The sequence below is a fragment of the Felis catus genome, chromosome B3, assembly GCF_018350175.1.
Source record: "Felis catus isolate Fca126 chromosome B3, F.catus_Fca126_mat1.0, whole genome shotgun sequence".
NCBI lineage: Eukaryota > Metazoa > Chordata > Mammalia > Carnivora > Felidae > Felis > Felis catus.
The window spans coordinates 74031790-74046020 of NC_058373.1; the positions used below are offsets into that span (position 1 = coordinate 74031790).

Genomic DNA, 14231 nt, shown 5'->3' on the forward strand with positions numbered 1-14231 from the left:
AAGTTTGGGGTAATGGCACCAGATTCCCTTCTCAGATCTTTTGTAAGGCAAGAGACTGCATCTTCCTGTCATTGCTATTCCCCTGCAGGGAGTTGGGGACTGGGCCTTCTCTGTGCTCCAGCATTAGGTGTCCCGAAGTATTGAGGCAGGCCACACAATGAAGGGGAAAGCAGGGGAAAGGGAATTGCCACCTGATCAATGCCTGGGATGCCTGCAAGCATGCTGCTTGGCACTTCGCAGATATTACCTGACGAACTCACCGCAGTAGTCCTAGATGACATCTTCACCTCCATTTGCAAGAAATCGATGTGCTAAGAGTGTGAATATGTTCATTTTATCAGCAGTGTGTTCTGTTTGCCTGTGCCAACATCACTGTGTCTGATTCTGCAAGCCTTGTCGGAGTGGGTCCAGCATAGCCTTTCTGACCACGCTTTCTATTGATGGTGACAATCCCAGGGAGTTCCTGATTTATCCACATCCACCATCCGAAGGGCACTGTTACCCTGGCCTTTCACTCTTACCCACGAATCAGAAAGACCTATGATAACCACTAATTACTTTGATTTAGAATGCTTTTCTTGATTAAAAAGATTTTCTTGTATTGTATACAAAGAGATATGTACAAAGATGCTTATTACAGCATTGCTTGTAGGAAAATCAGGGAATAAACAAAATGCCCATCAATAGGGGAATAGTTCTATAAACTAGGGTAAGCAGCATTCTCAAACTTTTCTGTCTCAGGGTCCCTACATGTTCTTTTCTTTTTCTTTTTTTTTTTTTTAAGTTTTATTTATTTATTTATTTATTTATTTATTTATTTATTTATGTATTTATTTATTTGAGAAAGGGTGAGAGCAGGGGAGGGGGGCAGAGGGAGAGAGAGACACAGAGAGAGAGAATCTTAAGCAAGCTCCAAGGTCAGCACTGAGCCCAACATGAGGTTTGATCCCATGATCTGGAGGTCATGACCTGAGCTGAAATCAAGTGAGAAGCTCAACCGACTGAGTCAGCCAGGCACCCCAGATCCCCTATGGTCTTAAAAATTATTGAGGACTCTGAAGAGCTTTTGTTTATGTGAGTTATATCTGTCAATATTTACTATAATAGAAATTAAAACTAAGAAATTTAAAAATATGTATTATTCATTAAAAACAATAAACCAAGGGGCACCTGGGTGGCTCAGTTGGTTAAGCGTCCGACTTTGGCTCAGGTCATGATCTCGCAGTTTGTGAGTTCAAGCCCTGTGTCAGGCTCTGTGCTGACAGCTTGCTCAGAGCCTGGAGGCTGCTCCGGATTCTGTCTCCCTTTCTCTCTGCCCCTCCCCTCCTCACACTCTGTCTCTGTCTCTCTCAAAAATAAATACACATTATGGGGCGCCTGGGTGGCTCAGTCGGTTAAGCGGCTGACTTCAGTTCAGGTCATGATCTCGCGGTCCGTGGGTTCGAGCCCCGCATCGGGCTCTGTGCTGACAGCTCAGAGCCTGGAGCCTGTTTCAGATTCTGTGTCTCCCTCTCTCTGACCCTCCCCCCGTTCATGCTCTGTCTCTCTCTGTCTCAAAAATAAATAAATGTTAAAAAAAAAATAAAAATAAATACACATTAAAATAATAATAATAAACCCATTGTATGGTCACATAAATAACATTTTCCAGCTTTACTGAGGTATAATTGACAAATAAAATTGTAAGATATTTAAGGTGTGCAGCATGGTGATTTGATACATGTATACACTATGAGAGTTATGTATACATTATGAGAGGGCTTGTCCCATCGAGTTAATTAACACACCTATCACTTCACATAGTTTTCTTTTTTTGTGTGTGAGAATATTTAGGTTCTACTCTTTTAGTAGATTTCAATTATACAATACAGTGTTATCAGCTATAGTCATCATGTTGTATCTTAGATCCTCAAAACTTACTCATCTTATAACTGAAAGCAATACCTTTTTAGCAACTTCTCTCTATTTCCCCCACCCCAGCCTCTGGAAACCACTTTTTTACTCTCTGTTTCTTTGAGTTTGGCTTTTTTTTTAGGTTCCACATATAAGTGCTACCGTTTAGCATTTGTCTTTCTGTCTGGCTTATTTCACTTCATGTTGTGGCAAATGACAATATTTCCTTCATTTTTAAGGCTGAAATATCATGTGTGTTGCCCCATTCATCCACAGATAGACACTTAGGTTGTTTCCATCCCTTGACTATAGTGATCATATACTGTGATGAACACAGAAGTATAGGCATCTCTTCAAGATAATGGTTTTATTTCCTTTGGATATTTATCCAGATGTGGGAGTGCTGGATCATGTGGTAGTTCTATTTTTAATTTCTTGAGGAACTTCCATGCTGTTTTCCATGGTGGCTGTATCAGTTTACATTCCTGCATAAACATTATTTTAAATGAAAAATGGCCATATTTTCTAAAATATGAAAATACGAAAATAAGAAAAATTAATGAGAAGAGTGGCATTGTTGTACATCAAAAAAATATCTTTGATGTCTGGTTTAATAGAAAACAGCTGGAATCTCATAGTTGCTTCTATATTTAACGTTATGATGTGTCTATTTTAAAAATTTTTAATGTTTTATTTTTTGAGAGACAGAGAGAGACAGAGTGTGAGAAGGGGAGGGGCAAAGAGAGGGAGACACAGAATCCGAAGCAGGCTCCAGGCTCTGAGCTGTCAGCACAGAGCCCAACGTGGGGCTCAAACCCACAAACCATGAGATTATGACCTGAGCTAAAGTCGGATGCTTAACCGACTGAGCCAGCCAGAGGCCCCTGTGTTTATTTTTTTTAAATTACATCCAAGTTAGTTAGCATACAGTGCAATAATGATTTCAGGAGTAGATTCCAGTGACTCATTCCCTATGTATAACACCCAGTGCCCATCCCAGCAAGTGCCCTCCTTAATGCCCCTTGCCCATTTAGCCCATCCCCCCTACCCACAACCCCTCCAGCAACCCTCAGTTTGTTCTCTGTATTTAAGAGTGTCTTGGAGTGCCTGGGTGGCTCAGTCGGTTAAGCATCCGTCTTCGGCTCAGGTCATGATCTCACGGCTTGTGAGTTTAAGCCCCGTGTTGGGCTCTGTGCTGACAGCTCAGAGCCTGGAGCCTGCTTCATGTTCTATGTCTCCCTCTCTCTCTACGCCTCCCCTGCTCATGCTGTCTCTCTCTGTCTCTCAAAAATAAATAAACATTTAAAAAAAAAAGTCTCTTATGTTTTGTCCCCCTCCTTGTTTTTATATTATTTTTGCTTCCCTTCCCTTATATTCATCTGTTTTGTTTCTTAAATTCCTCACGTGAGTGAAGTCGTATGATATTTATCTTTTTCTGACTAATTTTGCTTAGCATAATACCCTCTAGTTCCAGCCATGTAGTTGCAAATGGCAAGATTTCATTCTTTTTGATTGCTGGGTAATACTCCATTGTATATATATATACCACATCTTTATCCATTCATCTGCCGATGGACAGTTGGGCTCTTTCCAAACTTTGACTATTGTTGATAGTGCTGCTATAAACATGGGGGTGCATGTGCCCCTTCAAAACAGCACACCTGTATCCCTTGGGTAAATATCTAGTAGTGCAATTACTGGGTTATAGGGTAGTTCCATTTTTAACTTTTTGAGGAAACTCCATACTGTTTTCCAGAGTGGCTACACCAGTTTGCATTCCCAACCTACTTCTATTTTAGCATGTAGCACTCTGCACTACATTTGTTTAATTTCTCCATTAGACTGTAAGCTTCTCAAGGTGGACTGTTCCTTCATTATTTTGGTGTTCACAGTACTTAATGCAGTGCCTGTCAGGAAGTAGGTGCTCATTCAAATATTTGGGCCTAGGGGTGCCTGGGTGGCGCAGTCGGTTAAGCGTCCGACTTCAGCCAGGTCACGATCTCGCGGTCCGTGAGTTCGAGCTCCGCGTCAGGCTCTGGGCTGATGGCTCAGAGCCTGGAGCCTGTTTCCGATTCTGTGTCTCCCTCTCTCTCTGCCCCTCCCCCATTCATGCTCTGTCTCTCTCTGTCCCAAAAATAAATAAAAAAACGTTGAAAAAATTTTTTTTAAAAATATTTGGGCCTAGGTGACAGCCTGGGGTGGTGGGTGGACACCTGAATACAAAAGTACATCTAGAACTCTACAGCCATCAGTCCTGTATAGTGCCTGGGGCCTGATCCCCTGATCTGGCCAGTAGGGCCTGTTTCATGGCTTTGAGGCTGAGGCCTGCAGTCTCTTCTCTGTGCTTGTATTAATATCTTCGTGGCTTTGTACCCAGTGCTGCCTCCCCAGCCGGCTAAGCCTGTAGGCCCCACAGGTTGGGGTCTGTCTGCTTCTACTGTGTGAGTGTCTGGGGACAGGTGGACTGATAGGATTGGCTTCCTGGTGAATGGCGTGAGGGGCATTCAAGTCCTGCATTTTCCCTCAAGCCACTCCCAAGGAGCTTCCTCGCCAGCTGTGGGGGAGGACTTTTCTCATCACTGCCTTTCATAATTCTAGGAAGGTAGATTCCAAGAATCCTTGAGTTTTTCAGATGGAGTAACAGTGCCTGAAACTCAGCCTGTTGTTTCCTCACATCTTCACACTCAGTCAGCTGCAGGCTCCACAGCAGAAGGGCTCCTGACCTGCACTCAGGAACGACAACGAGAGCATCGCCAGGTAAGACCAGAGCAGGGACAATGTGGCCCAATGTAAGGCTGGCTGGGCTGGGGTCCCTGTCACCACTACTGCCCACCTTCACCCTTTTTTAATTTTTTGTGCTGATGCTTCCTTCTCCCTGGCTCTGTCTGCAGCTGTCTTTATTTCTTCTTTGATTCTCATAATAAGGCTCTTGGGGGCTATCAGAGCCCTTAGGGCCACCCAACTCAGCACCTCATCTTACCCAGGTGCAGACGGAGCCAGAGTGGGGAACAGACTTGCCCAAATCATGCACCTTCTGTTGAAATCTCCCTCATCTCTCTCTTTCCTGATTGTCAATGTTTCTAACTACTAGCTCTCCCCTAATCTTTTCTTTGCTTTTCCCTTTCCTTTTCTCTTTGGTGAGGGCCATCCATCTCCAAGATGGGACTAAGTTGAGGGTGTGTCCACTTGGCTTCCCCACCTCCACTTCTGGGCAACTGAACTGATCAGCATGGTAAGGGGCATCAGAGTGGGCAGTGCCAGGCTCAGAGACCACTCTAAGCTCCCGGGACCTGTGGTTGACTCTGGCCTAGCTGGCCCAGCTGACTGCTCCAGAGGAAAGCAGAAGTGGGGATGAGGGCAGAGTGAGTGGGAGCCTGGACCCTTGGAAGCTGCTCAGTCTCAGGGAAAGAAGGACCTGGAATGGGAAGGGGAACCAAGACAGACAGATGGGGCCTGATCAGTTTCTCCATGCTCTACCTGCAATAGGCCACAGCTGCTTTTCCCTACAAGTAGGGAAGCTTTCCTGCAAACCATCTCGTGGCAAGTTTAGAAAGGAGCAGGGCTTGGTAAGGACTGTTGTAGAACAGAGGGGACAGCCACGGACTTGCTGGTATGGGAACAGCATCTCAGATGTGCCATAACTCTGGTCTTCCAGCAGGGGGCGGCCCGTCCTGACAAAATTCGAGTCCCTCTTTTTCCTGCTGCCCTCCCAGCCAAGGAGACCAATTCCCTTGACACTTGGTGGGGTTAATCTGTGCTCACAGCTGGGGGTAGAGAAGTCCCCCAGGGGTCATAACAGTGTTTAGAATCTGGTGTCCTGTTTATGAAAAGTAGAATAATCAGAAGCTGAAACCCCTCATCCTCTGGAATGGAAAGGCTGTAGGTATGACCTTGCAGAAAAGAGAGAGCATGTGAGAGAGAAGAGAATGACAGCAGCCAGGACACAAAGGAGAAGAGGTCAAGGACCCACAAAGGGTGTCTTTGGAAATACGGTATCCGAAGAGACATAAATTTGAAACCAAGGCTGTCTCTCTTAAAGCAGAGCATTTGGTTACCTCCATTATGGCACTGATACAGACTGATATTTAATCTGAAATTTCTCCCTAATTCCTGAGCAGCACCCATTCATTTGTTATTATAGATAAGGACCCCTAACTGGAGGGAACTGGGTTATGTAAAGGTTGGTTGCTAAGGAACAAGGGAGATGCAGTAGGTATGGCAGGGGTTGCTTAGTAACAAGGAGTCCCTTGGTGTTAGAGTGGCCAAGGCAGGTCTGGAACAGATGAGGGTCTGTGGACGGTCAGCCCACACCAGAATCTCCTGAAAGTGCGTGTCTGATGGCCCCTGCAGTCCAAGCCGCCAGAGACTGCATCTCTTCAGCTTCCTGGCACTATCTTACATGAAAAGTACATCCCGAGTCGCTGTGTATCCTCAGTGACCCTTTTCTGCAACCATTCCTTCCCTCCCGCCTCCGCAGGAAACAGATCACACTCCTAGATTCGGGACCCCACAGGGCTCCTGGGCAGGCAAATGGGAATCTCACACTGGGGGGAGGCAGGAGCCTCTGGGCTCACATTGATGTGGAGCTGGGAAATTTGGGGTCTTGGCGAAAGAGGATCCCCTACACAAGCATCTCTCCTGTATTTCCAGTTCATAGACAGTGTCTGCATATGTGAGTCTCCCACGCCAGGTCCTCACCCTGCCTTCACACTTGTGCAGACCTACCCCTACCCACACTTGCGAAAGGCCTACCCCTTTCCTTCCCGAGGGTGTCCTGAGGGCATGGGTCTGCACCCTGCAGCCTGGTGTGGGGCTGCCTTGTCTGTCTCAGGCTCCTCACAGCCTCTATGCAATTAGCTTCACTTCAGCACAGCCCGGTGAGGACGTTATGCAGGCGCTCAGAACCTTGGTCTACTTTCTCTGGCATGTTGCAAGTGCTCAGTGCTTGGTCGTGGAATTAATGCGAAGATAACCCTGTCTGCTGAATGGTGGGTCTCACACTCTAATTTGCCTGTTTTATAGAGAATTTTCACAGAGAGTTTGCCTGACCCGAGGCTCACGTGTTTGAAATTCACCCTGACTAGCTCGACTCTCTCTGGCTCTCTGCTGCTGGCCTTGTCTGTCTGAAGGAGCTGGAGGTAGATTGCCATCACGCTCACTAATGGCATCAGTGATAGTTGAAGTTGATTCTCTCCTCCAGGGCCAAGTTCAGCAGGAAGCAGAGAGAGGAACTGGCCTCCATGCTCCCAACAGTGGCCTGCATCCACAGAGGCTTGTTCCGTTCCTGTGCTGGACTCTCTGTGCGCATGACCAGCAGTGGGATAGGCCAAAAGGGCATCCTGGCCAATCGGGTGGCCGTGGTCACGGGGTCCACTGATGGGTAAGTGCCCTGATTGCCCTATGGGTCTTGACCCCTCACAAGGATTTTCGCTTCCACAGAGAGACCTCAGGGTTGTAGATTAGGACACAGCCTTATTGGTTTCCATGGGTCGAGCGACCATGGTGGCAGGAGGCTGAGGCTGTCTTGTTCCCTCCATTTCTGCCACAGGATCGGCTTTGCTATCGCCAGGCGCCTGGCCCGGGATGGGGCCCACGTGGTGGTCAGCAGCCGGAAGCAGCAGAACGTAGACCGGGCAGTGGCGGCGCTGCAGGGGGAGGGGCTGAGTGTGGTGGGCACCGTGTGCCACGTGGGGAAGGCCAAGGACCGGGAGCGACTGGTGGCCACGGTGAGGGGCCACAGGGGTGGAAGGACATAGGGAGGAGAGTGCACAGAGCCTTTCCCACTCTGCTCAGCCCTGGGTGGGGCAGGGACCCGGATCGGGGTTGGGAGGCCCTACAACAGTCTTGAAACCAGGATTGTTCATGGTCTAAGCGGGTGAACCTCATTGTTCACGCTGGCTTTCTGGAAAGTGGCTCGTTCGTGAAAGGACCCTCACCCCCACCCCCACCTGGAGAACTGTGGTTGAGGAGGAATCTAAAGGGCTTCCCCATTCGGGGTATATAGACGGATTCCTGGAGAAGACAGACCTTCCTCTCCTGAGACCCTCAGCTCTGCAGAGCCCGTCCTTGGGCCTACCTAGGGCATTGCCCTCACCAGTGTTTGGTTCTCACACTGGCTTTGTGACCATTCCTGGTTGAGACAGTATCTAATTAGCAAGTGTTGTCTCAATGCTCTGTGCACTTGGCAGCAGTGCGGGGTGGGTGAGGCCTCCTCGGGCCATCTCCACACTTATGCCCTTCGTGTCACTCTTTCCCCCAGGTCGTGGAGCACTGTGGGGGTCTCGACTTACTGGTGTGCAGTGCAGGTGTCAACCCGCTGGTGGGAAGCACCCTGGGGGCCAGTGAGCAAGTGTGGGACAAGGTGAGAGGCTGCTGGGGGGAGCTGGCAGAGGGTCTGAAGTGCTCCCCGGTTGAGCCTCCCCTCCCAAAGTTACTGTAAAAACAGGCACTGACCGCTTGTCCCCTGGAGTGTGCTGCGGTGCTCCTTTCCAATTTGTGTGTTTTTAAAGTGGCTTCCTACATTCTTTCTGCCATCTTTTCTCTTCCCATCCTTTTTGCATTTATTCATTTAGCAAATATTTACTGAGGGTTTGCTATGTGCCAGGCACGGTTCCAGGCTCTAGCTTTACAGCTGTGGGAGTAGGTCTCTGCTTTTGGTAAGAGTCAAGGATAGTAAGGTCTCTGCTCTTTGTCAACAGCAGATATATTTTCCTTTTTTTTTTCTTTTGGTGATTTTGCTCCTTTTTGGTGACCTGTACCTGCCGCTGAGATTCTTTCTTCACCCTTCCTGGATGAGGCTTCCTTACTGTCCCTCAGATGAACCTGCTACACCTGTCAGGCCTGGGCCTGGCCACTGGCTTCCTATGAGCTCAGACATTCCAACCCACTGCGTCCACCTAATGATCCTGCCACCTGAGCCACAGGGTCCAGAAGAGGCCTTGCAAAATGTCTTGAGGTCCATTTTGGGCGTTGTTATCCTATGACTTCTGTTCCATTCACTCCTGTCTTTGGTTCCTGAGTCTGTCAGACAAGACGGACTGCAATGAAATCACCTTGTTAGCACCCCCCTCCCTACCAAGCACTGGCCAGGGCATTCCCTTCTGCCTTCCCCAGCAATCCGCGCTCTGTAGACATCGTTCTCGAGCCACCTCTCCTGTGCATCTGCCCTTGGAGGCTTGCCCTTTCCTCCATCCTCAGAGATGGCCTGAAATCTGAGCTCCCTGCAGCCGCAGCTAGCAGCCTCCCCAGGCTCCTCAGATTCCTGATGCTGCCCAACGACCATTTGTGATTAGGTGGCTGGGACGGCATGGCTGACCATCTCCTAACCCTCCTGAGTCATACCCTCTTTTAGTGTCTTAGTTCATGGGATCATGACTCTCTTTGTCTCAACCCATTTCAAATCTTCTCTCCTGAAGCCGAGCGCACTTGCCCACCGCCCAGCCTTACTTTCTCTGCCGCTACCCGGTTTTCCAAGGTCTGCCCCACTGGGCAGGAGTCATCTCCAGTCACATCTGCCACCACCTCAGAGGTGAAATGGTTACAAAACGAGTGTGACATTGACCTGCTGCTCTATCTGCATGCGGTTTTCAGCAGGTGTCCTGGGAGTTCCTTCTTGTTCACCTTATCCCTGGGCCGGTTTGAGCGCCTCCCCAGGCAGACTCCCGTTTTCTCCAGCTGGTTGGGAAATCTCCCATCTCCCATTCCACCGCCTCTCCTCCACCCTTCTCCTGCCTGAGGACTCTCCAGCACCCATCCTCCTCAGGCCCACAGTCTCTACTCAGGACTTCGTGGCACCCAGAGATACTCTACCCGATTTTCTAATAGGGCAGTCCTCTTCAGCCCGGGAGGAGCTGTAACTTTTCCTTGGCTCATGTTTGGTTGCCAAGTCTAGGAGTGGCCTTGTCTGAGCCCATCACCCGGCCTGACATACACGGAGCTTAGGGCAGACATCGGTGGGGTGGCGGGGGTCTGTTTCAAACAGAGAATGACCAGGAATACCCTTAGTCTAACCCTCAATTCCTTCTTATTGGGGATCTCATGCTGGTCCCCCCTTTAGACATCTGAGCCACTTCTTACAGTCTTGGGGGTCATCCCCAACACTGGCAAGTTGTCATCACACTGGCCTCAGCAGCTCTCCATTGAAGCATTTCCCCTGCCCACATCCAATGGGGTGGTTGGGTGTGGGATGAAAACGTGGGAAGGCATTGCAGATGTGCAGCCTCACTCCCTAGAGACATAGACGCACTGACCTCACTCGAGGTGGTGCTCCACAGGAGGGATCCTGCTCCCATGTTAGTCCCAACTGGTACTCTGACCTAGCCCCCAGCCCAGTTTCTGCATCTTTCCCTGTCGGCTCCTCTCATACTTTTCCTCTGTCCCCAGTGCCACCAGACAGAGTTCCCAGACAGAGGGTCAGGGACCCTTAAGTCTGAGCCCAGATCCAGGTTTTAGCTGCAGGCAGGCCCAGCATGGGCACCCAACTCCCAGAATGGCAGTTCTCTGTTGTGTCTCCCTCTTTGTGGTGGCCGTAGGAAAGCTTGGAGCCAAGTTTGCAATAAACTGGCATGCATGTAGGCCCTCACAGCTTGCATTTTTGTGAACGAATAATAGACTAATGTTCAGTCCTTACCACATGCTGTGAACTGTGGGCACCAACCTTATTACTCTTGCTTTTTCTTATTTTTCTACACTTATTTTTTACTGTTCTCCATTTCTTCACACATAATACCTATTTGATGTGTTTTATGCTGTTGCATTGTGAGTACGCCTTTAATTCTATTGGGACAAGACAAGGACATAAACAAGTAAAAACACAGACAGACAAAGACAGCTCTTCCAGAAATCTCCTTTGCTCCCAGCACCTACATTCCCTCCATCTGTTCTACTTTCAGTCTTTTTCCAGTGGCCTCTGCTTATAGCTTCTGTCTGCACAACCAGAACATAGTCCAGTTTCTTTAAAAGGCCTGAACGTTGCCTTCCTTCACCCCAGTCCTGAACAATTCACATTTTCAGGGCTCTGCTCACAAGCCTGTCACTTAGCCTGCCTGCCTGTTAAACCATTAGCAAGTGGGAAGCACCTCTTCTCCTGATCAGAAGGGGAACTGATCTCAGATCTGCACATATCTGGGTTTACCGCACAAATTCTAGGACCCCATGTGTCTTATGAGAACAGGTCCTGGGCTGAGGGCTGACTATGTGTCTCTGCCCTCCACCATGCCTCTGCGCTGACTTCAGATCCTGGAAGTGAATGTGAAGGCCCCGGCCCTGATACTGAGCCAGCTGCTGCCCCACATGGAGAAGAGGGGGTAGGTTGCAGGGTGGGGGTGGGGACTGGTGGGGAGCCAGGGCATGAACTGAGTCTAGAGAACATGGGGCCATAGCCGGGAGGGGAGGACAAAAGAGGTGTCCCTGAGGCCTCCACATCCCCCTCCCTCTGTTCTGCCTCACCTTTTGTACAGCTATGGCTTCTAATTCTAGTGGCTGTATGATGAGGGTGATGTCCAGGGGCTCAGGCATGCTCTCGTTGGCCTTGACATCACCATGTTTGGGAAAGGGCTGTGCTTTTAGCTCCTTAGCCTTGGGCAGGTCATTTTCACCCTCACCTACTCTGATTCTCTCACAGCTGGACAATGCCTTTTCACCAGCTTACAGTCTGGGACAGGGTCTGCCCCTTTGCTCCCGGCAGGGAGAGGTCCATCCCACGCCCCTCCTCACTCCCTGCTTCTCAGTCTCCAGGGAGCCTGCTGTTCTAGGCAGGACCTGTTCTAGGTCCTGCATATCTGACTGCACTCCACACATAGTCTCAGGGGTCTGAGGTTAGGGACTTGGGCCACCACCTCCCTCAGCATGTAGCTACTCCTCCAGTATGTCCTCCATGCAGACATACCCTTCAGGAACTGGCCTGGGGACTGTCTTGGATAGAAGGAAAAATTCCTGACTCTCATTTCTTGTCTCTTCCAGCCCCATCTACTTGTTAGAGGCCGCCCATTGATAGGCATTCACTGTCACCAAGGCCACTCTGCCCCCTTTCCCAAGCACCTGGCTGTCTGTTCTTCACTACCCCAGGGATAGGCAGAAGAGTGTAATGGTTCAAAGTAGAGACATTGGGTCAGAGAGAGATAGGGTTGGATTCCCAGCTCTGCCACTTATTGGCTCTGTTGCTAAGCCCTGCTGAGCCTGTTTGCTCAGCTGGGAAATGGGGATAATAACAGGAACTGTATGGCTGTTGTGAGGACCACATTATTCAATGACTATAATCATTAAAATGTTATAATTATAATTTTTTATCTTTTAGAAATAATAGTGGCACCTAAGTCCGTGGTAAGTTATTGGTTTCCTGTCTCCCCTGTGTCTGTCTGTCTCTCAGGAGGGGGCGGTCATCCTGGTCTCCTCCGTTTCAGCATATGTACCACATGTGGTGAGTTGTTGCTTATGTGCTCCTGGTAGGATTAGGGGAAGGGGTCCCCACAACGCCACAGGGACAACGTTTGGGATAGACCCACACTTTACTCCTGCTGCCCTAGGCTGAGCTGATGCCCATGTGGCTGCTGGGTCCCTCAGATCCAACTTCTGTTCTCAGACCAGGCTGGGGAGAGTGTGTCTGAGTTCTGTGCTTGGGCCAGGGTGGGATCATCTGTAGGAGAGAAATCCAACTGATGTGTTCCTCTGCTTCCCTATATCCTTAAAAAAATTTTTTTTTAAGTTTATTTATTCATTTTGAGAGAGACAGTGTGGGAGGGAAGAGAGAGAGAATCCCAAGCAGGTTCTGCACTGTCAGCACAGGCCCTGATGTGGGGCTCAAACCCATGAACCATGAGATCATGACCTGAGCCGAAGCCAAGAGTCGGACACTTAACCGACTGAGCCGCCCAGGTGCCCCTGCTTCCCAATATCCTAATCACTGTCTTGATTCCCTTCCCAGGAGCTGGGTCCCTACAACATCAGTAAGACGGCCCTGCTGGGCCTCACCAGGACACTGTCATTGGAGCTGGCCCCCAAAGGCATCCGGGTGAACTGCCTGGTTCCAGGAATAATCAAGACTGACTTCAGCAAAGTGGTGAGGACTGGGGCATGTCCTCCATTTCTCAGCCTGGCTTGGCGAAACCTCCCCAATGACTAAGTGATGAAGGAGTGACTGGAGCTTCAGATCAGCATCCTTAACAGCTGAGGTCCTTGCTGTCCTCTGAATTCAGCCATGACTCAGTCCCTTTCCCCTGAGAAAGGCAAATCTGCTATGGGATCACCTTGGTCCCTGCTCATCTCCTTGTTTTAGCTAGCACTGACTCTTTCATGTTTTCTCTTTGCCCAGGCATACAAGAATGAGGTTTTCTGGAACAACTTCAAGGAAGGTCACAAAGTTCAGAGGCAAGTTGGGTTTGGAACCTCGGTAATCTGGGTACAGTTGGGGAAGAGGGGCTGGTCTATCTCACTAGCTGACCCCTCCCTGGGCACTGGTCATTCCTTTAGCTGAAGTCTGGTTTCTGCAGAGCCCTGGAGGATGCAAGTAGCCCTGCCAGGTCCACTCTGTCCCCTCTTGGAGTCCACTCCCACCAGAGCAGCAAAACCAGAGTCTGAGATCATTGACATGTGTTCTGTCCTCCTTCTGTCCAGGATTGGGCAGCCTGAGGACTGCGCAGGACTTGTGTCCTTCCTGTGCTCTCCAGATGCCAGCTACATCACCGGTGAGAACATCGCGGTGGCCGGCTTCTCCTCTCGTCTCTGATGGAGCTAAGGGGGTCTGGGCCTAGGAGCCTGGGGCTCATGAAGGTCTGAAGCTCTGCCAGACAATAAAGCTGGGGGCTTGTTTGTGCCAGGCTCGAGGAAGGACTCCCAGTATTCTCATCTGCGTGACTGTTGTTGATTTAGCTGCTGTGATTCGACCAACATGTGGGTTCTTGGTGTGGGGCTGTGGAGCTGACTGAGTTCATGGGGCTGGCACTTCGGAGGAACCGTAAGGGAAAGGAACAGAGACTCCTCTGGCAGCAGGCCCCTGATGTATGCTGGCTTCTTCTCTCTGCCTCTTGTGCTTTAAACATTTTTTTCCCCAAATAAACTCAAATTTATCCTCGAGCCTGGAAACTCCTGGTAAGGGCAGAGCCAAGGGGAATGAGGCTGAGGACAGGCCTCTCCTGTCTCCTGACTTCTGCCTGAGCGCGTTCACAGACCCATGGTGGTGGTCAGTGAGTGTTCACAGCAGGCTCTGCTCCATTCTCTGAGCAGGCTGGTGGGAGTAGCGGGAGTGGCAGGAGGGAGTGGGAGAATTCTGGAACTCCCGTCGGGATTCTCCAGGCTAGCGGTTCTTAACGTTTTCTGGGCCATACAGGCCTTTGAGACCCGAA

General features: G+C 49.6%; 1 protein-coding gene across 3 annotated transcripts; it reads left to right on the plus strand.

Annotated features, from left to right (window-relative positions):
* Window positions 1-4370: 4370 nt before the first annotated feature.
* Window positions 4371-13962, plus strand: DHRS2 (dehydrogenase/reductase 2). Of its 3 annotated transcripts, none has more exons than XM_023255595.2 (7): window positions 4371-4650; window positions 7094-7273; window positions 7442-7619; window positions 8153-8254; window positions 12815-12949; window positions 13202-13257; window positions 13504-13962. In XM_023255595.2, the coding sequence occupies exons 2-7, from the start codon at window positions 7134-7136 to the stop codon at window positions 13613-13615; spliced, it is 723 nt and encodes a 240-aa protein (XP_023111363.2). In that variant the 5' UTR covers window positions 4371-4650; window positions 7094-7133; the 3' UTR covers window positions 13616-13962. The 3 variants fall into 3 exon arrangements, with proteins under 3 accessions (XP_023111363.2, XP_044915635.1, XP_044915636.1); XM_045059700.1 differs by lacking the exon at window positions 4371-4650 and adding an exon at window positions 6146-6881; XM_045059701.1 differs by lacking the exons at window positions 4371-4650; window positions 13202-13257; window positions 13504-13962 and having other exon boundaries at window positions 6146-7273; window positions 11128-12944.
* The last annotated feature ends 269 nt before the right edge of the window (window positions 13963-14231 follow it).